The sequence below is a fragment of the Tachysurus fulvidraco genome, chromosome 9 (assembly GCF_022655615.1).
Source record: "Tachysurus fulvidraco isolate hzauxx_2018 chromosome 9, HZAU_PFXX_2.0, whole genome shotgun sequence".
Classification (NCBI taxonomy): domain Eukaryota; kingdom Metazoa; phylum Chordata; class Actinopteri; order Siluriformes; family Bagridae; genus Tachysurus; species Tachysurus fulvidraco.
Window position 1 is genome coordinate 24,264,944 of NC_062526.1, and position 25,188 is coordinate 24,290,131.

General features: G+C 39.9%; 1 protein-coding gene and 1 long non-coding RNA gene across 2 annotated transcripts; one reads left to right on the forward strand and one right to left on the reverse strand.

Moving 5' to 3' along the window:
* The first annotated feature begins 8,700 nt into the window (after positions 1-8,700).
* On the forward strand, positions 8,701-24,687 carry gabrr1 (gamma-aminobutyric acid type A receptor subunit rho1). The gene is made up of 10 exons (XM_027152386.2): positions 8,701-9,061; positions 14,561-14,611; positions 14,823-14,929; positions 15,128-15,195; positions 16,126-16,349; positions 18,465-18,547; positions 18,792-18,932; positions 22,122-22,274; positions 22,966-23,162; positions 23,688-24,687. The coding sequence occupies exons 1-10, from the start codon at positions 8,958-8,960 to the stop codon at positions 23,982-23,984; spliced, it is 1,425 nt and encodes a 474-aa protein (XP_027008187.2). The 5' UTR covers positions 8,701-8,957; the 3' UTR covers positions 23,985-24,687.
* Positions 14,414-22,586, reverse strand: LOC113646245. The gene is made up of 6 exons (XR_007143781.1): positions 22,352-22,586; positions 22,064-22,256; positions 21,852-21,968; positions 18,759-18,963; positions 16,147-16,337; positions 14,414-14,917 (listed from the first exon to the last, which is right to left on the reverse strand). It is a non-coding gene; the product is annotated as an uncharacterized LOC113646245 (long non-coding RNA).
* Positions 24,688-25,188: the final 501 nt, after the last annotated feature.

Sequence of the window (25,188 nt, forward strand, 5' to 3'; positions counted from 1 at the left end):
CTTCTTGAGATATTTTTATTTCGAGGTTTTTTCCCCCCAGATTTTCAGCACAATCTTTTTTTTTCATCTCTTTTGAAAAAACGACAATACCCACACAGGCAGCAGTTTTCCCACAAATGTAAATCGTGCACCGGAAAGACAACACTAACCAGTCGTAAAGAATGTCTTGATCGACTGGGATACAGCAGCTCTTTTGGCCTCCATCTCCTTCTTTTCATGGCGTTTCTGGTACCCTGATTTATGTTTTCATATCATTTTTAATCAGTCAGGTTCATCTCTAACTTCAGCTGCCGCGTCAACACCGATTGGTCCTTTTTACAAGCTAGGGTGGGACTTATGATTTATTGGGTCCCTCGGATGTTTGTCATTGACTGAATAATCAATAAATACCTCGTATCGGACTAAACCATTTTAGGGAGGGGTGACGAGCAGATATTTAGAAGACTTATTATATCAAATTGTATGTTTCTGTGGTTTTCATTAAGATCTGTGGCATACGACTATTATTAATATTAGAACTATTCACAGAACAGGGGCCTATATAGTATAGCTGCTGGATTTTATGAGGCCCCTGGGCCCCTGTAATTGTCACCACCCTTAACCCCACTAGCGACGGCCCTGATTATAAATCGGAAATCAATAATCGTGTACTACAGGGGCGGTTCTAGGGTTTCATCTTTAGGGGGTTTTAGCCCTCAGTGAGAATTTAAAACAATAAGAGTTTTATATTATATATTATATGACTACATAGTAAGACAAAAGTTATAGTATTATTTAAAATGGCAAAAGTGGACACCAAAATGTTATGCATGATGTAATGCTGCCAGTCTCGAATCAGATCAGTTCATGTATGTGTGCATTCTCTACTAACAGTGTGTCCAATGAATGACGTCATTAATAAACTAATATTCACAAAGACAAAGAACAAATCGATAAATGTTATTTTTATTTAGTATTGTACGGATTGTTTGCATTAATATTTTGTTTGTGCTACAACTCTGGTAATAAGAATAGTGACATTTCACTGCTTTTGTTTGCCGTCTTTGCGGCTTTCCGCCGATTAATGTGATAGATAAACGCCTCCAGCTCTGACTGCGCGTGCACGCTGCGCGTTCCTGTGCTTCTCCGTTCTAATAAAGCAGACAGCTGATGACGCACTGTTCAAAGATGACGCACAAAAGCAAAGTAAAAAAAATCGCTCTTGGATCAAACTGATAAATCATTTTCTTTCCCATCGACGACATGTCCTGCATTTTAACGTAATTTTTATTGTTTATTTATGAAAGTAAAAATTATACTTATAGTTTTAGGGTGGCTGAGATCACAAACAGGGGGCAGAAGCCACCCTAAAAAAGGGCTAGAACCGCCCCTGGTGTACTATATAGGGTCAAAAAGTGCAATTGTGTAACCTGGAAATTCTTTCTGTGAGAGAAATTGTCAAACCGACAGTACTGTGAAATCTGACTGTAGAAAGGACATTATTCATGATAACACATGTGGTGTTTATAACAGGTTATAATCATACCCTCCAGTGTCACCCCAGTGAGGACGAGGTTCTCTCAAGGTTTCTTCCTCTTCCGTCTAAGGGAGTTTTTCTCACCACAGTCACCTCAGACTTGTTCATTAGGGATACATACAAACACATTTAAATAGAAGTACAAAATCAATCTTGAATCTTTGTGTAATATTAAACGGTATATAATGCTAAACTTTTTGTATTATTTTTCTTATGTTCTGTAAATCTGCTTCGAGACAGCGGCCATTGTTAAAATCGCTGTACAAATAATATTAAATTGAATTGAAAAAAACAACAACAATCAATTGCAGGCCAAAGCCAGCTTCATGGTTTCTAAATGATACCATCCATATTGATCTCGTGTATCTCCAGGATGTCCATGTGGGTTCATCTTCAGCAGCAGCGAGTGACCTAAAGGGATGAGACTCCAACCCGACTTAAAGCATCAGGATGTATCAGACACGGTTAAATCTCTCTCTCTCTTTTCTGTAACGCATTAAAATTCAGAAACCTGTGTTGCAAAATTGAACACAACTCACTGGCATAACCTCTACTTTCTCCTGACATCTCTTTCTTAGTCAGAGAACTGAGGTGTGTGCTATTTGATGAGATTTTCCCAAATCCTCTGAGGATCTTGCTTTCTCAGACAGAGATCTTATGCATGTGTGTGTAAGCCAGTAATCCCTGTTTCGAGACTGCATTCTGACGAGAGTTAATCCCTCATACAAACAAATATTATACTGCACTCAAAGGAATCTTGGAGATTCGGTGTTTACAGAAAAGGAATTGTCTCTTGGCAGCCGGAGGTAGCGATGTCTGTGTCACGACCGAATGCTAAATCAGTAGGTGGGAGAAAAAATCTTGCAGAATAAGAAGTAAAAAATGCACACATTTTAGTGTTATTTAAGATAGACCATTTAAAGGTGGGGTGCACGATGTTTGAGAAATGCTTCAGAAGACTTAGTCGGGCCGACAAACAAAACAAACGTGTAGCCAATGAGGAGAAAGGGGCATGTCTTGTGTCTGACATTAGCAGAAAGCGAGTGAAACGTTGGCACGGCGGATACCTGGCGTTACCTCTGCCTCGGGTTCTAGGTGTTGAACGTCGTCTTCCGCGTGAAACGGAGCTGAACCTTTCACGCTACAACACACAGTACTAAAAAACACATATGTATTACCATTGTATTACTCATTGTGTTCATTTACTGATAAAAATATCCCCTCGTTCAGCTGCCCCAGCAGGTTCCCACCATAATAGTTGCCTGGGTTATGTATGTATTTGTGGGGTGGAGCTATCAAAACAGGGGTGACGCCCATTTGGGTTAGGGGCGTGTTTGTTTTGGTGATTTCAAATGTCAACATTGGCTTTCAAACATCGTGCACCGCACCTTTAAGTTAGACCACTATTTTGGGATAGTACGTTGTTTACAGTGATGGTTGTTATGCCAATGTGGAGTTTGGCGCTGGAGTTAATTAACATTATTGTTGATTTTAACCACTCAAAACAGCTACTGTATGTCAGCACACATGACTTCATTCATAATAATTATACTATTATGCCACCAATCTGCGTTTATATTTTTATTTTCTCTCTATCTACTGTATATATATTTTTTCTTTCCTATCTCTGTTATTATTGATTACATTTGTAATTATTACCGCTTTTAAAGTTGTAAAAGCATAAAGTTCCAATAAATTTTGACCTATAAAATTTGATAATAAAAAGAGAATCTGATCTAACATTAGATATGTAAGAGTAATGCACATCTCTCATCGCTGAACTGTCTCTGTGACACTTTATCTATCTATTTATTCAAAGGCTGGCAACAGGCGGTTGTGCCGTCGCTTAAAGACGCCGGAAGCATTGGTTTATGATCTTGGGTTTGTACATCAGCTGTATGAATAGATAGTTTGAACTGTGAGTCCTGTTCTGTCAGTCAGCTGACAGCTGCTTAGCACAGATTAAAGCACTAATGAAGTGATACAAACGGAGGGGAAGATAAAGGGTTATGTAATACACCGAGGCTGGCTCAGCATCGAACACTACCCACCAAATCCAGATTAATTCTGTGTAGTGGGAGTGAGACAGATGGGGGTGTCTAAAGGCAGGAGAGAGAAAGAAAAAAAATGTTTTTTTTTTCCATGGATGTGAATTTGTTCAAAGACCTGAGGCACAAGCTGTGGGAAAGAGCTGTCGGATGAGAACATTGCAATTCCAGAAGTGACAGGAAAGGTTACGACGCGTTGACGGGAGTCATGCGATGACTCTCATGTCAGTGCTGCAGAGATGATTCAGATATGACGAGCTAAAGTGGGGATTCAGAAAGGATTTAGAAACAATAAACATCCATTAAAGGGGCGGTTTGAACAATGTGTTAGAGCGGGGGGGTGGGGGGTGGAGCAAGATTCTGGGCCAGAAATATGTAAAGCTGAAATGAAAAAATTAGGAAGCACATCACACTTTAGTGTAGAGTTCAAAATATATCATTATTACAGGTGTAGAAAGACTTGAATGTTTCCAGCTGCACCTTTAAGGCACCAGTGAACAGCTACAGTAGATATGAGTGTGGAATTAACTGGTAGACCTACAAAAAAAAAGCCCACTAAAGAAATCAACCAAAGAAGTAAATCAGAGTAATTAATTAATTAATTGGTAATTGCCATGATTATTATTCTTATTATTATTATGTTGCCGTCTTATTATTAATGATGCGTCAGTCAGCTTAATGGTCAGGTCTTCATCAGCGATCAATGGAAGACCTCAGCAGGAAGGACTCAGGAGCTCCTGGATGATTAATTCCATTCAGTTCTACAAACTGATGTAGAAATGGCATGATATACATTTACATTATTTCCTGTCCAGTGTCACCTGAATAAGGATGAGGTTCCCATCTGAGTCTGGTTCCTCTTAAGGTTTCTTCCTCATATCATCTCATCTCAGAGAGATGTTAGAGATAAATAGTAACTTAATTTTAAACTTTAATCTTTAACATTTTTATTCTGTTTCTATACTTGTGTTAGCTGCTCTGAACAAATGTTAATTGTTAAACTCGCTATAGAAATAAACTGAATTGCATTAAATTTAATAATAATAATAATAATAATAATAATAACAACAACAAACTGATCTGTTGTCGTCAAAGTGTACAACCCATTATTATCAAACCTGTAATTTCTTTGAAAATGTTTATTATTCCATATAAGAGTTATAAATATAAGGGTTTTATTTCTTATTACTCGACTGGTCTGTTCTGTTTCATTCAGAGCTTCACAACTGAACAAAGTCTGTTCTGTCAAAGGAAAACCAAAAGCTACACTAGAGTAAAGTACAGAAGTAAAGTAGAAACTGGTCAGATGTCCTCAGAGGTTTTAGTCTGGAGAGTTCTGTTGAATGGTGCCATCTAATGGACATGTACAAGGTGAAGGCCATGAAAGACCACTGAAGCTTGAAGTTCAAAATGACTTATGTTGTTATCTTTGTGTTAACTTTTTACTATTAACTAACAATACATACAGATACAATATATGTACAAAAGTATGTGCACCCATGCCCATTAACCCCCCCCCCCTCCCCCGCCTGTTGAACATCCCACTCCAGATTTAGGTTCTCTTTACTGTTATAATAACCTCCAGCCTTCTGGGATGTTCTGGCTTGTTACTGGATGTTGGAGAATTGAGTGTTCTGTAATTCAGATATAAAAATTTTCATGTTAGATGGGGAAAAAAAATTAATAAGTAATTATTCAGGGGGGCACCATGGTGGCTTAGGGGTTAGCACGTTCGCCTCACACCTCCAGGGTTGGGGGTTCGATTCCCGCCTCCGCCTTGTGTGTGTGGAGTTTGTATGTTCTCCCCGTGCCTCTGGGGTTTCCTCCGGGTACTCCGGTTTCCTCCCCCGGTACAAAGACATGCATGGTAGGTTGATTGGCATCTCTGGAAAATTGTCCGTAGTGTGTGAGTGTGTGAGTGAATGAGAGTGTGTGTGTGCCCTGCGATGGGTTGGCACTCCGTCCAGGGTGTATCCTGCCTTGATGCCCGATGACGCCTGAGATAGGCACAGGCTCCCCGTGACCCAAGAAGTTCGGATAAGCGGTAGAGAATGAATGAATGAATGAATGAATGAAACTAATTATTCAAGCAGTTTTCCCAACACAAAGTAAGCATTTTTAAGCTAAACATTAGTTTTTGGTTTTGATTATTTACATAAACTTTTGCCAAAAAGTGTTTATTCTAGTAAACATGATAATAAGAACAATCGTTCATTCCTTTATCTTCAGTAAGTGTTTTATCCTCATCAGGGTTGTGTTGGATCTGGGACACAGGGTCTGGGGTGTGAGGTGTAAAATCTCCCGGGATGAAAGGGCATAAAAAATACAAGTCACAAAAGTGTTACAGAATTGCTCTACAGACTGCATTTCCAGACAATTTACATATTAGGAGACAGATAAAGTACAGATTTGTTTTCCTAAGTGCAGGAGATCTCAAGTGCAACACTCAGTAGTTACTTGAGAAAAGACATCATGCACAACAATGCTTCAAGACAAACAACTGCCATAAACGCCATGGTATAACCTGACGAATAACATCCCTGTATAAAGAACAGACCAGAAAAACACCTTTCACTAGCAAAATCTTGGCTTAAACCCCATTAATCACACACACACACACACACACACACACACACACACACACACACACACACACACACACACACACACACACACACACACACGCCAGGGAAAGAAAACCCATTTTCATTAAACTCGGCACTCTAATGCACTACATTGTACTATAACAAAGCAATTACAAAACTCGAATTTTTCTGAATTATTAAGGATCCATACACAATTAGTGTATAGTGCAGACACAAAGAATGGGCAGGTTGTGTGTGATACGGTGCATGAAAGTAGGAGGAAGAAACAATACCCAAATAAGTTTAAGCTATTTGTTTAATCCAAACTAAAAATATGTACAGAAATGTATTATCTAATGGTTAAATTATACCATATAACCATCCTAGTTCATTCCTTCCACCAGTTATTTAGGGAATAAAACAGGACTGGACATACAGTAGTAGGAAAATAATCAATCTAAGGGAAGCGCGTCGTGGCCCGACGTGAAGTAGAGTCGCTATTAGAAACAGCACAGCGCTTTATTCCACTTATTCCACAGACAACTTATTAATACGTTTATCCATTTCAAGGTAATGTTGTATGAATGTTACATAGCACTGATAGGAGTTTGCAGCAATCTGTAATGAATGACTCCTGATGGAGGCTGTGGTAGCCTAGTGGTTAAGGTGTTGGGCTACCAATCGGAAGGTTGTAAGTTCATTTGCTACATCCACCAGGCTGCCACTGCTGGGCCCCTGAGCAAGGCCCTTAACCCTCAATTGCTCAGTTGTATAAAAAATGAGAGAAAAATGTAAGTCGCTCTGGATAAGGGCATCTGCAAAATGTTGTAAATGTAAATGATAGAAAACTTCACCATATCAGCAATTATACTGTATGTTAATAGCAGGCATTTTAAATTGTTTATTATTGGAGTTAGGTTAAATATCTAGGTTCTAAGACCTTGTCTAAGGTGTTACTATAGAAACAATAATACATGACAAGTGCTTTAATATAAAGTAATTATGGTAATTATGTGTGTGATTTGTCTCTCTCAGTCTCTCTCAGCTTTGATTTGTCTCTCTCAGTCTTGCAGCTGAGAGAGATGGAGCACAAAGCTGCTATATAATATATAGATATAACCAAAAATAAAAGCCAGTCTCCAGTATTTTTAATATGTTCTTACATTATATACAGTTTGTAAAAACTTAGTACTTGGTAGCACATTAGAGATTTCATTCAGTATATGTCAAAAGGACTATAACATAGCAGTGTAATGACTGCTATTAATGTAATGTCATATGTGGGATGTGGTAGCTCAGTAGTTAAGGTGTTCGACTACCGATCGGAAGGTCATTGGTTCGAATCCCAGGTCCCCTGAGCAAGGCTCTTAACCCTCAATTGTTCTGGTATATAAACTGAAATAAAAAATGTAAGTCACTTTGGATAAGAGTGTTGTAAATGCTATAAATTTAAAATGTGTAAGAATTTCATGCTTGCATACATCCATGGTAGAAGAAGTGGGATCATGTGAATTGTTGCGTATCTGGTAACGGGTTCAAGCCAGAAAGTATACACATGAACACACAAACACAGAACCAGAGAAAAAACTGAAGTGTGCAGAGATGGCTAGTGTGAATAAGTGTAACAGTGTAAGTAAGTGTAAAGAGAGATAAGGATGATAGAAGTCCAGATGGACACTATTTTTCTGTGCTATCCAAGATAATAAAGAGGCTTTTGCTGTAGTTTAACTTAAGAAAATTGCTCACATTAAAAAATCAATATTTTTTTCTATATACTTCTTTCATTTATTATAGAGGTGTGAATCGTTTGAAAAACAGTGTTTAAGCAAAGAAAACGTATTTAATATTTGACATAAAGCAAATAAGCAAACAAACAAACCCTTATTTATGTAATGTACTGTATATATCATGGAAAACCTCTTAACTAGTTTAGTGTAATGTTATTTCAGAGAAACTAATCCTGCCATGGGTTCCCTTTTTGTGTCGTCTCAGAGGATTTCCTCGAGATATGGTAGCCAGTGGTTAAGGTGTTGGGCTTCTAACCGGAAGGTTGTGAGTTTGATTCCTATGTCCACTAAGTTGCCACTGCTGGACCCCTGAGCGAGGCCCTTAACCCTCAATTGCTCAGTTGTATAAAAATGAGATAAAATGTAAGTCGCTCTGGATAAGGGTGTCTGCTGGCACGGTGGGCATCACTGCCATCCTACAGTTCCACGGTCCCCAGTTCTGACTTGGATGCCTGTCTATGTGGAGATCTACACACTGGGTATGAATGATGCTTTGTGAGAAAGCTTTCAGTAAAACACAATCTGCCCAGATGTTCATGCACACTTCACCATCACACCCTTTTTTGTCCAGATGTTCACTAAGCACATATTTATGGGATGTTTAAGTGTCCACAATATTTTCTACACCATATAGTGTATAGTGCATATTAGTGTTGTTGGTAACATCCTTATGGTCACACACTTTAAAAAAAATCTGTGTATAAATATTACGTAATATGCATTAAAATACACAGTTGATTCATGAGCTCGATCCAAAATAGCTCCCTTATTGATCTAGGGATCTTGCTAAGTGCATTAATGCAAACCCTGCGCGTGCGCTTGTGTAGGGAACAGCACGTGGTTTGAGACCGAGCCGGGGTATTTATCTCCGGACCGAGTGCGGGGAGGGTAATATTTCCCTGTACGTGTAGTATGGGACTGTAACACTTGCGTCAGGGAAGCGTAAACGTTTGTAGTTCACATTTACTCCTGTGCACTTGTTTAAATCCCGGATTATTTCACGCGTTTTGATGAAGGCGCCATGCGCGCGGACCTGCTCGCGCTGCTGTGTGTGGTGATGCTGGGCGCGTGCGGCACACAGGTTCTAACCAGGGGACTGAAACTTCACACCTGCAGGCAGCTCAGGTAAGAAGGACAGTCACTGTCTCAATAAACAGTGTTAATTATACAGTCAGAGCCATATACATACATACAGAGTCATATATATATATATATTTAAATGTAGCATAATAGAGTGAGCATGGTGATGTATGTGTGTGTGTGTGTGTGTATATATATATAGTATATTGTAGTGTATATATATATAGTATATTGTAGTATATATATATATATATAAATTTTTTTTTTTTTTTTTTTTTACATATATTCATTTTTACTCTTAAGCTTTCTTTTCTTCCACATACCGCACTGACTCCTGTTAATCTAAATTACAAGTCAGAAGGATTTATGTATAATTCCCAAGTAAAATTGAATTAGCTTCAATTGTGCAAATGAAAATTCTGTCAGCTTTCAAATCACCATTCAATTCAAGACTCCTAACTATTTTTCTGTACTTATTGTTTCGTCTTCATGTTTTGTCTCAACAATCTTATTCTTGAACGCTCATGTATTCATCAATCATCGATTATGTAGAAACCATTATTTAGTTTTTTCAGTGAAACCTTTCTAGTGTCTAGTTTGATCTAAAACAGATGAGTTGCAGCTTCCTTCCAAAGAACCTGGTCATTACTTTCTATTTCTTCCTTTTTAGTTCCATCTTTTCTTGTTTCTTTGCAAAACTACAGGAACTCTTTTAAATAGATTTACAAATTTAGAGCCATTAATTATCCAGAAAATCTTTGTGGAAATTATTTTTCTATGCAATGTGTTTTGTGTGTTTTTTTTTAAATCTCTTCTGATTGGACCCGAGTGGTGCCCTGTGTGTAGATGACTTGTGTGTGTTATTGCAAAAGACATTGTGCTGTAGGTTTGTGGAAATGAGCTTATGAAAATGTGAGTTTAGTGACAGCTGAGAGTGAAGGTTAATCTGGGCAGAAATGTTATGTGTGATGTATAATGTTGTGTTGGGCTCATGCTTTTAATTAATTGATAAATTAACTAAATACTAAACACTCACACACTGTGTGTGCTTGTGTATGTGTGTGTGTGTATGTGTACTTGTGTGTGCTTGTGTATGTGTACTTGCGTGTGCTTGTGTGTGTGTATGTGTACTTGCGTGTGCTTGTGTGTGTATGTGTACTTGCGTGTGCTTGTGTGTGTGTATGTGTACTTGCGTGTGCTTGTGTGTGTATGTGTACTTGCGTGTGCTTGTGTGTGTATGTGTACTTGTGTGTGTGTACTTGTGTGTGTGTGTGTACTTGTGTGTGTACGTGTACTTGTGTGTGCTTGTGTGTGCTTGTGTGTGTGTACTTGTGTGTGTATGTGTACTTGTGTGTGCTTGTGTGTGTGTACTTGTGTGTGTATGTGTACTTGCGTGTGCTTGTGTGTGTGTGTACTTGTGTACTGTATGTGCTTGTGTGTGTATGTGTACGTGTGCGCGCATGTGCATGTACCATCCAAAGCGCTTTACCTACACAAGAAGCCAAATCAATCAGCCAAATGAATGCCACCTGAAAGCAGAGAAATAATGAGTGAAACACTTCTCTGATTAAACATCCACACTCATTCCTGTACATCCAGTCTAACGTCTCTGTGCTCTGACATTAAACCCATCTAAAGTTTCCTACAGTGCTTTAAATGGCCACATAATGTTGGTTTAATTCCAGCACGATTCCATCGATCTACATCTGGGTTATAATTTGAGATTCACAGCGCTGTTGAATTCTTGAATCTGATTGGTCAGAAGGTGTTGATTCATTTCCTCTGACTCAGACCTTTGTATCGGAGTGCAATGTGCTAGTTTTTATGGAACAAAAGCAATGCAGGTGTAATGAGTCTGTCTGTGTTTTCCTTGGTTTTCTTGGTCGGCTGTCATTCCCTGCTGTTAATTGTTGGCCCCGCCCACCTATTTGTTACCATGGACATTAATTGCACTCAATCTCTTCCCCAGGTGTTTTGTCCTAGTCTTTGATTGTATCCGCCTTGTGATTGGTTCTTGTTCACTATATCTACTCTGTTTATCCACTTCCCTGTTGTTAGTCGTTGTTGGTGTAGTATGTTGTCTGTTCACGCTCCTGTTCCGCTCAGTGTTCTGCCCAGTTTTTGCCTGCCTATCTGTTTCTTGTTTTTGTTTATAAAAAGTTCAAGCTGTATTTGGATCCTCACTCGCCTTTGTCCCATCGTGACAGCAGGTTAAATGGAGAACATCACCGTACTGATACTGTACTTACTGCACTTGAGGCTTTGTGGTTCGATGCTGTTTGGCATGGTTTATTGTCTGTGCTCTAATCTGACGTGACATGTGAACACTGACTATAAACACTATTTATTCATTCCCGATTGACTGTTCGTACGTATCCTGACCTAGGAACAGTGTCTGTCCATATGCACGTCATCTCACTGTCCCCTTTATTAGGAAGTGCATTAAATCATGTAAATATAAGTCAAGAGCTTTAATCCATGATAAAATCTCGCAGTGATACAGTGAATACGTCCGAATATCACACCGTCAGATTCAAACGATTCAGGTTCCACAATTTTCCAAATACGCTCGGACGAGTTTGGTGTTTTTCGCAAAGGCCGTAACCCCGAACATCATAAGAGTGATGTGGAAATGCAGTGTGACAGAAAATGTGAGCCTCTGCAGGGCTGCGTGAGACGGAAGAGACGTGATACGAGATCTCGTGTGACAAGCGCGTGGTTCTGAAGGCAGAGAAGCGCTGAGAGCGGTATCACTCAAGAGCGAACAAAGAATGCACGCTTGCATGAGAGCGGGAGAGTGTGTTCATGCACGTGTGTGTGTGTGGGTGACATTATATAACTCTTTTATATTAATCTTAGCTCATTGGGCTTTCCATCCACTTGTTTTATTTGCACGAGGAATCTGTGCGTACGTGTTCGACACCATATGCTGAAATTCTGTTTGTTTGGGTTTTTTCCCCACAATAAGTCCTTCTCTTTAATACGATTAGACCGCAGCATATTCAGAGGTGACTCGTGTCTTCAGATGGCAGATTAATCTAGCGCTAGGAAAATGAGGACTCATCTGATTTTCATTAACCTGACCATATTCTTCTGTTCTTGCATAATACCTCTGGCATGGTCACAATCTTTTCTCTCTCTCTCTCTCTCTCTCTCTCTCTCTCTCTCTCTCTCTCTCTCTCTCTCTCTCTCTTTCTCTCAATCTATTCTGTAAATGTTGGATTCGGGTGGATTTGTAAAGGTCACAAGCCTCATAATCATCTGTGACATCTAAGGAGAAAACTTCAATATCTTTCATTAATTCTGACCTTCATCGGTGGGTGAATTACTGCTCCAGAGTCGCACAGTTGATCACAAATGGAACAATTTTCAGTTTAACACACTTTTCTAGTTCACTTTTCAGGAAACGTTTCGTAACCGTAGAACGTTGTTTATATATATTTCTTAAAACTTCTAACGTTTTCTAACGTATAGTAAAAGTGGTGAAATAAACTCACCTATAGAGGTCTTCTCGGGTCTAAAGAAATGGACCCGACCCGAATTGACCCGAATCACCGTTTACCCGAACCTGACGTGCATCTTTTTTTTTTTTTAAAGAAAGACCCGACCCGAGACAAACCCGAAAAATTAGACCCGAGTCCGACCCGACTGGTTAGCAATTTTTTTTAAACCCGACTGGACCTGAATGTTGCATAACTCTACACTAAAGTAACCGCTACAGAGTGAATTCAAAATTGATTGACAGGTCTGTTTAAACGAAAATTAGCTTACCGCCAGCCACACGTTGCAAGCCACATGTTGCAAGCGGTCTTGGCAAACAGAGGAGAGGTTGGAAAAGGACTCGAGTCGATGCACACACACACACACACACACACACACACACACATGAGATACAGTAGTTCGTGTCTTCTCGGGTCCGTTCGGTAAAAACACATTCATTTTAAATTACCCGAGACCCGATGTCGCTATTATTATACCCGACCCGTGTCCGAGGTACACGTGAAACCATTAGACCCGAACTCGCTCGGGTCGGACCTCGGGTTTTCGGATCTAAGTGGAGACCCGTGAAGACCTCTACTCTCCGACTTCATAAAGTCACCAGATTTGAATTTGTTGATGCTTCGGAAATTTCTTGCGTGTGGTGTCAGTTGTGCTGGTTTGAGTTTTACAGAAACTGCTGATTTTCACACAACAGTCTCTAGAGTTTACATGCAAAAGAATGATGCAAAAGAAAGAAAGAGAGAGAGAGAGAGAGAGAGAGAGAGAGAGAGAGAGTTCAGCACTTTGTTGATGATAAAGCACAGAAGACAACCACCATATTTTACACAACGCAATTTATTCAAGCTGACAGGAAATCTAAGGACATTTAAATGATCCGCTCTACAACAAAGCAGCTCACACACATCCTTGTACCTCGAGGTGGATGAATTACAACAGAGGAAAATCACAATGCGTTAAAATAGAGGAATCTGATGTTTCAAAGACAAAAGATCACCGAAACTGGACAATCTTTAGCTGCAGAGATTTGCTGAGAAAAATCTCCATATTAGTGTTTCAGAGAGATTCAACAGTGTTATTGTGCGAGAGGAATTTAACCGTGTAACGATTTCTGAATGAAGTCCAGCCGTATTTAACGTACCAAAGATGTCGTTTCATGAAACTCGCCCATTAAAGGTGAGGTCTCCGATGTTTGAGAAATGCTTCAGAAAATTGAGTCAGGACAACAAGCTAAACAAAAATGAAAACAAACGTGTAGCCAATGAGCAGAAAGGGGCAGGGTTTGTCAATATGGGCGGAGAGAGTGTTCAGTGCGCATGTGTGACATTAGCAGAAAGCGGTTTTAACATTGACATGGAGGATAAAAACAAAGAAAGAAAGAGAAGAAAGACTTCTGATAAGGCAAGAAGTAGGACGTGTTAATATAGGATCAGCTTCCCAGCGCTGGAGAGAACTGAAGGAGCAGGAAGTTGGCCACATATTCACAGGTTGGAGTTTCCCGAGTCAATAACTCCTGAGCTAAACGCTGTTACTACACAAATAACACCTCTTTTCTATCGTAGTAATGTAGAGACGCAGCTACAACCGCGTTTTGTGTAGTAACAGCGTTTAGCTCAGGAATTATTGACTCGGGAAATTCAACTTTACTTAAGACGCCGAGGCGCTTTTTTCCTTCTCGATAGGTGAGTAACGTTGGTTTTGCTTTGTTACACAGAACTAATATATGCCTTTGTCCTTTACATGATGATGCTTGTGTGTCATTTTTGCTTGTTTGTTTATCTACAATCGTATTGTTCTTCCCTTCAGCTATGATAAAGACACATTTCTTTCCATTAGTTGCCTGGGTTACGTATGTATGTGTGGGCGGAGCTATCGATACAGGGGTGGGACCCATTTGGGTTAGGGGTGTGTTTGTTTTGGTGATTTCAAATGTCGACATTGGCTTTCAAACAACGAAGACCCTGCCTTTAAAGTCTTTCACATACGTAGCCAAAACAAAACAAGGAAAAACCAGACAATATTACTGTCGTTTTTACTTTGTTGTAGATCCCGGAGAGATGCTACAAGACCGGAAGGACAATTACACAAATCTGGAAGGTGATCTCTTATGTTTTATAGTTTTACAGCAGTTACTTTACCAAATGGTGTAAATTTCCTTTCGTCAATTCAAACCAGATTAAAAAAAAGAAGCCGAAACCTTTTTTTTTAAAAACTCAACAGCATTGTAAAGTTTTAAATGAGAAGGAGTTTAATGTACCGTTTGTGCTGTGATGCTTTCTACTTATTTGTGCTTTGATCCTGGTTGAAGTCTCGTCCTGAAAAGGAGCCCCGACATCACCAAGGGCTCGGTGCCGAAATCGGAGCACGTCCTCCGTATAGATGACCACGATTTCACAATGCGGCCTGGATTTGGAGGTAAAATAACAACAAAATATCCACAGAAGTGAGTAACAGATTGAGGAGAAATTCTATTGGCAAAACAAACCTCTGATTATTTTCCCGTTTCGCCAGACCTTTATGTATTGCTGCTTTTATTGTGAGTCCAAACTAAAGCCATTTACTTACTGAAACAAGCTCAGGGAACATATAAAAATCCCTTCGTCTTGTTTACAGGCCCGGCTGTTCCTGTGGGTGTGGACGTGCAGGTTGAAAGCTTGGACACTATCTCTGAAGTGGATATGGTAATAAAATCTGGTTTGGTGATTTGTTGTTGTTTTTTTGTGCTACAGTCAGGGGCGGTTCTAGCCCTTTTTTAGGGTGGCTTCTGCCCCCTGTTTGTGATCTCAGCCACCCTAAAACTATAAGTATAATTTTTACTTTCATAAATAAACAATAAAAATATGTTAAAATGCAGGACATGTCGTCGATGGGAAAGAAAATGATTTATCAGTTTGATCCAAGAGCGATTTTTTTTACTTTGCTTTTACACGCGTGTGTTGTAGTCTTTCAAAAGTGTGTCATCAGCTGTCTGCTTTATTAGAACGGAGAAGCACAGGAACGCGCAGCGTGCACGCGCAGTCAGAGCTGGAGGTGTTTATCTATCACGTTAATCGGCGGAAAGACGCAAAGACGGCAACCAAAAGCAGTGAAATGTCACTATTCTTATTACCAGAGTTGTAGCACAAACAAAATATTAATGCAAACAATCCATTCAATACTAAATAAAAATAACATTTATTGATTTGTTCTTTGTCTTTGTGAATATTAGTTTATTAATGACGTCATTCATTGGACACACTGTTTGTAGAGAATGCACACATACATGAACTGATCTGATTCGAGACTGGCATCATTACATCATGCATAACATTTTGGTGTCCACTTTTGCCATTTTAAATAATACCATAACTTTTGGCTTACTATGTAGTCATATAATATATAATATAAAACTCTTCTTGTTTTAAATTCTCACTGAGGGCTAAAACCCCCTAAAGATGAAACCCTAGAACCGCCCTTGGCTACATTGATGGCATTAGATTCTAATAATACACCGTGTTCAGGTTAATGCACATTTTATTTAAAAAAAAAAAGCGTCCTCTATGTTAGATTTTTCTTTGTTCCAAACCTGATTTGATTAAAAACGTACTGAAGCTGCTGTTATTGTGTGTCAGGACTTCACCATGACTCTGTACCTGAGGCACTATTGGAAAGATGAGCGCCTGTCCTTCTCAGGCAAGACCAACCAGAGCATGACTTTCGACAGCCGGTTACTGAAGAAGATCTGGGTTCCTGACATGTTCTTCGTTCACTCCAAACGCTCCTTCATCCACGACACTACGACGGACAACGTCATGCTCAGGGTGTATCCGGACGGCAAAGTGCTCTACAGCGTCAGGTAACGAAATAAGTTGGTTTTTTTTTTTTACTTGGTGAACTATACACATCATTATCATTCATTCATTCATTTTCTACCGCTTATCCAAATTTCTCGGGTCATGGGGAGCCTGTGCCTATCTCAGGCGTCATCGGGCATCGAGGCAGGATACACCCTGGACAGAGTGCCAACCCATCGCAGGGCACACACACACTCTCATTCACTCACACACACACACTATGGACAATTTTCCAGAGATGCCAATCAACCTACCATGCATGTCTTTGGACCGGGGGAGGAAACCGGAGTACCCGGAGGAAACCCCCGAGGCACGGGGAGAACATGCAAACTCCACACACACAAGGCGGAGGCGGGAATCGAACCCCCAACCCTGGAGGTGTGAGGCGAACGTGCTAACCACTAAGCCACCGTGCAATAAATAACTAATTAATTACATAATGTTAGGAGTTTTTGTTAACCAGCTGCTGATAATCAGCAATATAGACAAAAGAAATCTGGGTTTGAAGGGAAATTTTCGATGCACTTCGTTGCCTCCTCCTCCTCTTGTCTTCTAACACCACGGGTACTCGATTGGTTTAAAAAAAAAAACAAAAAAAAACATTTTGAGTAACTATCAGAGAGCTGAAATCACGGCCCACACAATAATCAGAAGAACGTACTGTAATCACTGCTGGAAGAACCGCAGCATGTTTAAAGCTCTTATAATCTCCTAGGCAATGGCAATGGATTGTCAGTGGGTTTAGTGCTTCCCCTAGATGTGACGTCACCCTTTAACTCCAGTATTATTTATTTCTCCACAGCTCACATTAGTTAAATCTGCACTATACAGGACATGCGTGGTGGTAATACTGCTTCTGTTCCAGGAATTGTTGGACGTGCAGATGTGAGGCCATGTGACCGACATGTGGGAAAGACAAATCTAGCTCATGGATGAGGGGTTAATCTCCAACCCGCTACTGAAGCTGGGTCACGTTCCCTCACACCGACCACAGCCGGGCATTTACAGACCTCTGTATAAAGAAAAATGAAGTAGCTGAAAAACTGTGGAATGTTTACAGGGAAAAAGTCTGAAACATCATGACTTGCTGACTGCTGACTTTACACCTTGCCACGTGGACTACGTATTTTTCAACACTTTATGTGTCATTTTCAATAAACGAGCAGATTTCGATTCTTAAAAAAAAAAAAGACCTTGGCTTCAAACGCAACTCTATATAAGTCTATAATTAATAAAATAATCACTGTTATGTGATTCCCGCCTCCGCCTTGTGTGTGTGGAGTTTGCATGTTCTCCCCGTGCCTCGGGGGTTTCCTCCGGGTACTCCGGTTTCCTCCCCTGGTCCAAAGACATGCATGGTAGGTTGATTGGCATCTCTGGAAAATTGTCCGTAGTGTGAATGTGTGTGTGTGAATGAGAGTGTGTGTGTGCCCTGCGATGGGTTGGCACTCCGTCCAGGGTGTATCCTGCCTCGATGCCCGATGACGCCTGAGATAGGCACAGGCTCCCCGTGACCCGAGAAGTTCGGATAAGCGGTAGAAAGTGAATGAATGAATGAATCACTGTTATGTAAAGCAGCATTAAAAAACTGTTCTCTCTTTAATGAACCTTTTTTGTTGTTGTTAAAGAGACAAAAAAATGCATAATAAACCACACAGTTACTTACTGTATCAAGACTTTCGCGTTTATTCGCAGCTTTACTGCCGATCGGTACAAAGAGCTAACGTTTAAAACTCTATAATAAATGCTAACGAAACGTCTCCTCTGGTAAAACATCACCGTGTCAGGAATTCCACACGGTTTTAACATCCGTGTGTGTGACGTGTCTTTAGAAACCATACGCTTGCATTAACGTCGAGGTGATTTGCTGTTACAGGGAATGAATCGACACCAACACCAATCAAAAATGAGAATTTAACAGCGTTATGTCACAAAAAGACATTATTAGCGATTAGAAAAATGCTCACTTAATAATTATGAGTTAATATTTAAATAAATAAATGCAGCCACAAAGCTTTAGAAATACATGTTTTGTAGAATGCTGTATTCACATTGTTTATAAAGGGGTGTGCGTGTGCGTGTGTGTGTGTGTGTGTGTGTGTGTGTGATATTCTCAGGGTCACCGTTACAGCTATGTGTAACATGGACCTCAGCCACTTTCCTCTTGATACTCAGACTTGTTCACTGGAGATCGAAAGCTGTGAGCATCTCTGCCTTTATTCTGTAACTCAGACTCGATCATATTTTGTGCAAAAGCGATGGAAAACATCCAGCAATGTGAAGTGTGAAAGCCAGAAGATAGAAAGAGTTTAATTCAGTCCTTCAAATTGTAAATACATGATATTTATTTACTTCTTAAACGTCTGTACAAGGCTAGCTTTGCACTTATTAACCTTATTAACACAACTTACTTTCAGTTCTGAACCATTCCTGCTCCTTTACAGACGCGTACACGGACGATGACCTGATGCTCTACTGGAAGAAAGGGAACGACTCTCTGAAGACAGATGACAAGATCTCACTCTCTCAGTTCCTCATTCAGGAGTTTCACACTACCTCTAAACTGGCCTTCTACAGCAGCACAGGTACAGTAGTGTGTCACACAGCTCAGTGTGTCTGGAAGAAGTAATAATAATAATAATAATATTAATAACAACAGCACTGCAGCACGATGGTGTCCGACTTCCTTTCGTTCTGTGTCACCGGTTACGTTAATGTGACCGTCATCGTATGTACAGCTGATAAATCACATCTGATACATCATCATCCTCCCTGTCCAGAAGATGCAGAAGAGGATGTGATTTCATTGTTGCTAATCGTATTATTGTTAAATAAGGCTTCCAGGTCTAACAGGAAGAAGGAGAAGAAGAAGAAGAAGAAGAAGAAGAAGAAGAAGAAACAGAAGAAGAAACAGAAGAAGAAGAAGAAGAAGAGGAAGAAGAAAAAGAAACAGAAGAAGAAGAAGAGGAGGAAGAAGAAGAAGAAGAGGAGGAAGAAGAAGATGAGGAAGAAGAAGAAACAGAAGAAGAAGAAGAAGAAGAGGAGGAAGAAGAAAAATAATCAGAAAAAGAAGAAAAATAAACAGAACAAAAAGAAGAAGAAAAAGAAACAGAAGAAGAGGAAGAAGAAAAAAACAGAAGAAGAAGAAAAAGAAGAAGAAAAGGAAAAAGAAGAGGAAGAGGAGGAAGAAGAAAGCCTTTATTAGTCACATATACATATATTGTATACATACAGTTTTGTACAGCTATGACATGAGCTTCCGATACAGAAAGCTGCACCGAGGATCCGATAATGTGCCACAAATGACATCATGGACACAACATGTAATCACATGGGGATGTTATACTACATGATGTAATCACATGGGGATGTTATACTACATGATGTAATCACATGGGGATATTATACTACATGATGTAATCACATGGGGATGTTATACTACATGATGTAATCACATGGGGATGTTATACTACATGATGTAATCACATGGGGATATTATACTACATGATGTAATCACATGGGGATGTTATACTACATGATGTAATCACATGGGGATATTATACTACATGATGTAATCACATGGGGATGTTATACTACATGAAGTAATCACATGGGGATGTTATACTACATGATGTAATCACATGGGGATGTTATACTACATGATGTAATCACATGGGGATGTTATACTACATGATGTAATCACATGGGGATGTTATACTACATGATGTAATCACATGGGGATGTTATACTACATGATGTAATCACATGGGGATATTATACTACATGATGTAATCACATGGGGATGTTATACTACATGATGTACAGTAATCACATGGGGATGTTATACTACATGATGTAATCACATGGGGATGTTATACTACATGATGTAATCACATGGGGATGTTATACTACATGATGTAATCACATGGGGATGTTATACTACATGATGTAATCACATGGGGATGTTATACTACATGATGTAATCACATGGGGATGTTATACTACATGATGTACAGTAATCACATGGGGATGTTATACTACATGATGTAATCACATGGGGATGTTATACTACATGATGTAATCACATGGGGATGTTATACTACATGATGTAATCACATGGGGATATTATACTACATGATGTAATCACATGGGGATGTTATACTACATGATGTAATCACATGGGGATATTATACTACATGATGTAATCACATGGGGATGTTATACTACATGATGTAATCACATGGGGATGTTATACTACATGATGTAATCACATGGGGATGTTATACTACATGATGTAATCACATGGGGATGTTATACTACATGATGTAATCACATGGGGATGTTATACTACATGATGTAATCACATGGGGATGTTATACTACATGATGTAATCACATGGGGATGTTATACTACATGATGTAATCACATGGGGATGTTATACTACATGATGTACAGTAATCACATGGGGATGTTATACTACATGATGTAATCACATGGGGATGTTATACTACATGATGTAATCACATGGGGATATTATACTACATGATGTAATCACATGGGGATGTTATGCTACATGATGTAATCACATGGGGATATTATACTACATGATGTAATCACATGGGGATGTTATACTACATGATGTAATCACATGGGGATGTTATACTACATGATGTAATCACATGGGGATGTTATACTACATGATGTAATCACATGGGGATGTTATACTACATGATGTAATCACATGGGGATGTTATACTACATGATGTAATCACATGGGGATGTTATACTACATGATGTAATCACATGGGGATGTTATACTACATGATGTACAGTAATCACATGGGGATGTTATACTACATGATGTACAGTAATCACATGGGGATGTTATACTACATGATGTAATCACATGGGGATGTTATACTACATGATGTACAGTAATCACATGGGGATGTTATACTACATGATGTAATCACATGGGGATGTTATACTACATGATGTACAGTAATCACATGGGGATGTTATACTACATGATGTAATCACATGGGGATATTATACTACATGATGTAATCACATGGGGATGTTATACTACATGATGTAATCACATGGGGATGTTATACTACATGATGTAATCACATGGGGATGTTATACTACATGATGTAATCACATGGGGATGTTATACTACATGATGTACAGTAATCACATGGCAATGTTATACTACATGATGTACAGTAATCACATGGGGATGTTATACTACATGATGTAATTACATGGGGATGTTATACTAGCTCTCATGGTCTACGTCATTCTGCACAAATCCTAATGCGATTGTTTCCCCCCGTAACATTGTCCTGGTTTACGGTTCACTTCAAACCGCAGTTCGTTTGCGTTCATCGTGTATCATCTGAAATGTGAGGCGTGGAGAACACGACCATACGGTCTCACCTTAATACTTTATTTTATTTTGTTGCTAATTTGGTGCTATTACAATATGTGCAGTAACGTACGGTTTTCCTGCCACTGCCACGAGTCCGAGTTGCCTCCGTGTTCACAGGAATCAGGGCACGGTCGTAACCGAGCTCACACACGCTTCCTACAGCTCGTCTCCGGTTCTGTCATGCAAACTACCAGCGTGAAAAAAAGCCCCTAGTTAATAAACAATCATTAAACCGTGTCGTCTTTATCGTACTTTAGTTTTTGACACGTTTTATTTACGCACTTAAGAATCAGAACCGTTTCCAGTTTACATTTACACTGACTTTCTGTCTGTTCTCCAGGTTGGTACAACCGTCTGTACATCAACTTCACCCTGAGACGTCACATTTTCTTCTTCCTGCTGCAGACCTACTTTCCTGCTACTCTGATGGTCATGCTGTCCTGGGTGTCCTTCTGGATCGACCGGCGCGCTGTCCCTGCCAGAGTTCCTCTCGGTGAGACACACTTTGATATTTTATGTCCTTTTTTTTCATGATTTAAAATACAATCATTTAAAAATACAAACACTAACCTGAACCGTTGCTTATTCTGCCGCTAATATGTTTAACTCGTCCTGTAAAAGGTTAGGCAGAATATGACTAAGCCAACAATACTGAGATGATGTTCTGTCCTGTCTTGTAGTATTGTCACTGTTCTCCATTTAGTTTTCATTTGAAATTATGTCCGGGGGGGTTGCACGGTGGCTTAGTGGTTAGCACGTTTGCCTCACACCTCCAGGGTTGGGGGTTCGATTCCCGCCTCCACCTTGTGTGTGTGGAGTTTGCATGTTCTCCCCGTGCCTCGGGGGTTTCCTCCGGGTACTCCGGTTTCCTCCCGCGGTACAAAGACATGCATGGTAGGTTGATTGGCATCTCTGGAAAATTGTCCAGAGTGTGTGAGTGAATGAGAGTGTGTGTGTGCCCTGTGATGGGTTGGCACTCCGTCCAGGGTGTATCCTGCCTCGATGCCCGATGACGCCTGAGATAGGCACAGGCTCCCCGTGACCCGAGAAGTTCGGATAAGCGGTAGACAATGAATGAATGAATGATAATGATGTGTATAGTTCGCCAAGTAAAAAAAAAAACAACTTATTGAATTTTTGTTGATTTTTTATAATATATATTTATATTTTTGGTTATTATTCAGGCATCACGACGGTGCTCACCATGTCCACCATCATCACAGGCGTAAATGCGTCCATGCCCCGAGTGTCCTACATCAAAGCCGTAGACATCTACCTGTGGGTCAGCTTCGTCTTTGTCTTCCTTTCTGTCATCGAGTACGCGGCTGTAAACTATCTGTCCACTCTGCAGGAACGCAGAGAGAGGAAGCTCAGAGAGAAGGTAAGATTAAACCATGTGGTCTTCTGTGTTCAAACTGGTGAAGGTGATTGGAACACATATCTCCTGCATTAAGGACTTTCTTCCTATCGGACACGGTGTTTATTTGGAACATAAACCAGAGAATGACGATTAGATGGTCGTAATTTATTAATTAAACTTGACACTCTATTAATTGGCTCTCTATTAAAAAAACTCACTCAGAGACGTTTATGCAGCCTGCGTTTTTACTTGACTTTTAGGCTTTCTAACGAATGTATTTTTAGATTTATTTCTGTTTAATAAATGTTTTAATTCTCTAAAAATTATTCCTTTTTTTTAATCAAAAAAAAGTTTCATTTTTCACATTATTGGTTCAGATGTGAAATTGATATTTATGTTACATTTTTTTTGCAGGTAATTTTGTGATTATTTTATGTTGCATAACTTTAATATAATTTCTTGTGATATAGGAATCCTAACTATTTAATAAAACATAATTAATTGCACGTACAAAGTCACAACTGGGACACTTTTCTCCCTCTCCAGCTGCCGTGCACATGCGGGATGTCTCATGCGGGACACGTGATGATGAGCAGCAGCTACAGCGAGATGGACACCATGACTACGGGTCATTACGGTGTGTCTGAGGTGAATGGAGACAAGAGAGAGCACATGCTGGTGCAGTTGGCCATGGACAAGGAGCACGGCGCTCACGGCTCAGCCAGAAAGTCTCGCGCCTACGGCGTCTGGATCGACACCCACGCCATAGACAAGTACTCACGTGTGATCTTCCCTGGAGCTTACACAGTCTTCAATATCATATACTGGTCCATTTATTCCTAACAGCAGCTGCCGCTCACCTGCTTCATCCAGACAGTGTTTTCATGATGAAGATATTCAATGCCATAACTGAGTGTGTCAGTCTGCACCAACAGCTCTAAGTCCTGTTAACCTGGTCATCTGGAAGAGAGATGTAACACAACATTAGTGCATTATTTTTATATAAATGACACAATGTTTTATATATGTATATACCCTTATCCAGAGTGACTTACAACTGAGCAACTGAGGGTTTAGGGCCTTGCTCAGGGGCCCAGCAGTGGCAGCTTGGTGGACCTGGGGTTCGAACCCATGACCTTCCGATCAGTAGCCGAACACCCGAACCACTGAGCTACCATATCCTGGCTTAAGTCTCACCCATGTTAGGTTTAAATACGAATAATGTAGGATTGGGTTACATCCCTTTTCTGGAAGAGCCACGTTTTGCAGATTGAGGAAGAAAAAGAAGAAAGGATTTATTAATTGTAGTAAAGAGAGATTTTTTTCTTTGTATATTCCTTTGGGTCAGAACATTGAGTGAAGGAAGCATATAGGGTTAGGGGCCATGCTCAAGGGCCCAACATTGTGTCATTTCCTACACCTTTACTGTAATAGTACCGTATTTTCTGCACTATAAGGCGCACCGGATTATAAGGCGCAGTCTCAATTACGGGGTCTGTTTATGTACTTAACCCATACATACAGTAAGGCGCACCGTATTATAAGGCGCATGCTAAAACATACGGTCTACAAAAAAGGTAACAGAAGCAAAACAGTGAGTTTAGTTGAACTTTATTCTACTATTTAACAATACACACAAATTATTTTTTAATCAATCTTCTCCCACAAATCCATCAAAGTCCTCACCTACCGGAGGCGTGGCGGAGGTAAGCGTATGTACTGTACGTATTACGTAATGTCCTCTGACTGGTTTATCGCTGCCAGCGTACGTAGTGTACGTATTACGTATTGCGATTTTTGAGAAAATTTAAGGCTCTTAGGTGCGCCTTATAGTGCGGAAAATACTGTAAGTTAGTAAATGGCTTCTTTACTAGGAGGGGATCCCCGTCACAATTTAAAGGGCCAATACTTTTACTTTCTCTTATTAAACGCTGACCAAGCACTTTATTAGGAACACCTGTACATTTACATCGTGTGTCAGCAGTGCAGTACATAACATCATGCACCGATCGGCCATCAGAATGGGAAATACAACATCACAAATAAA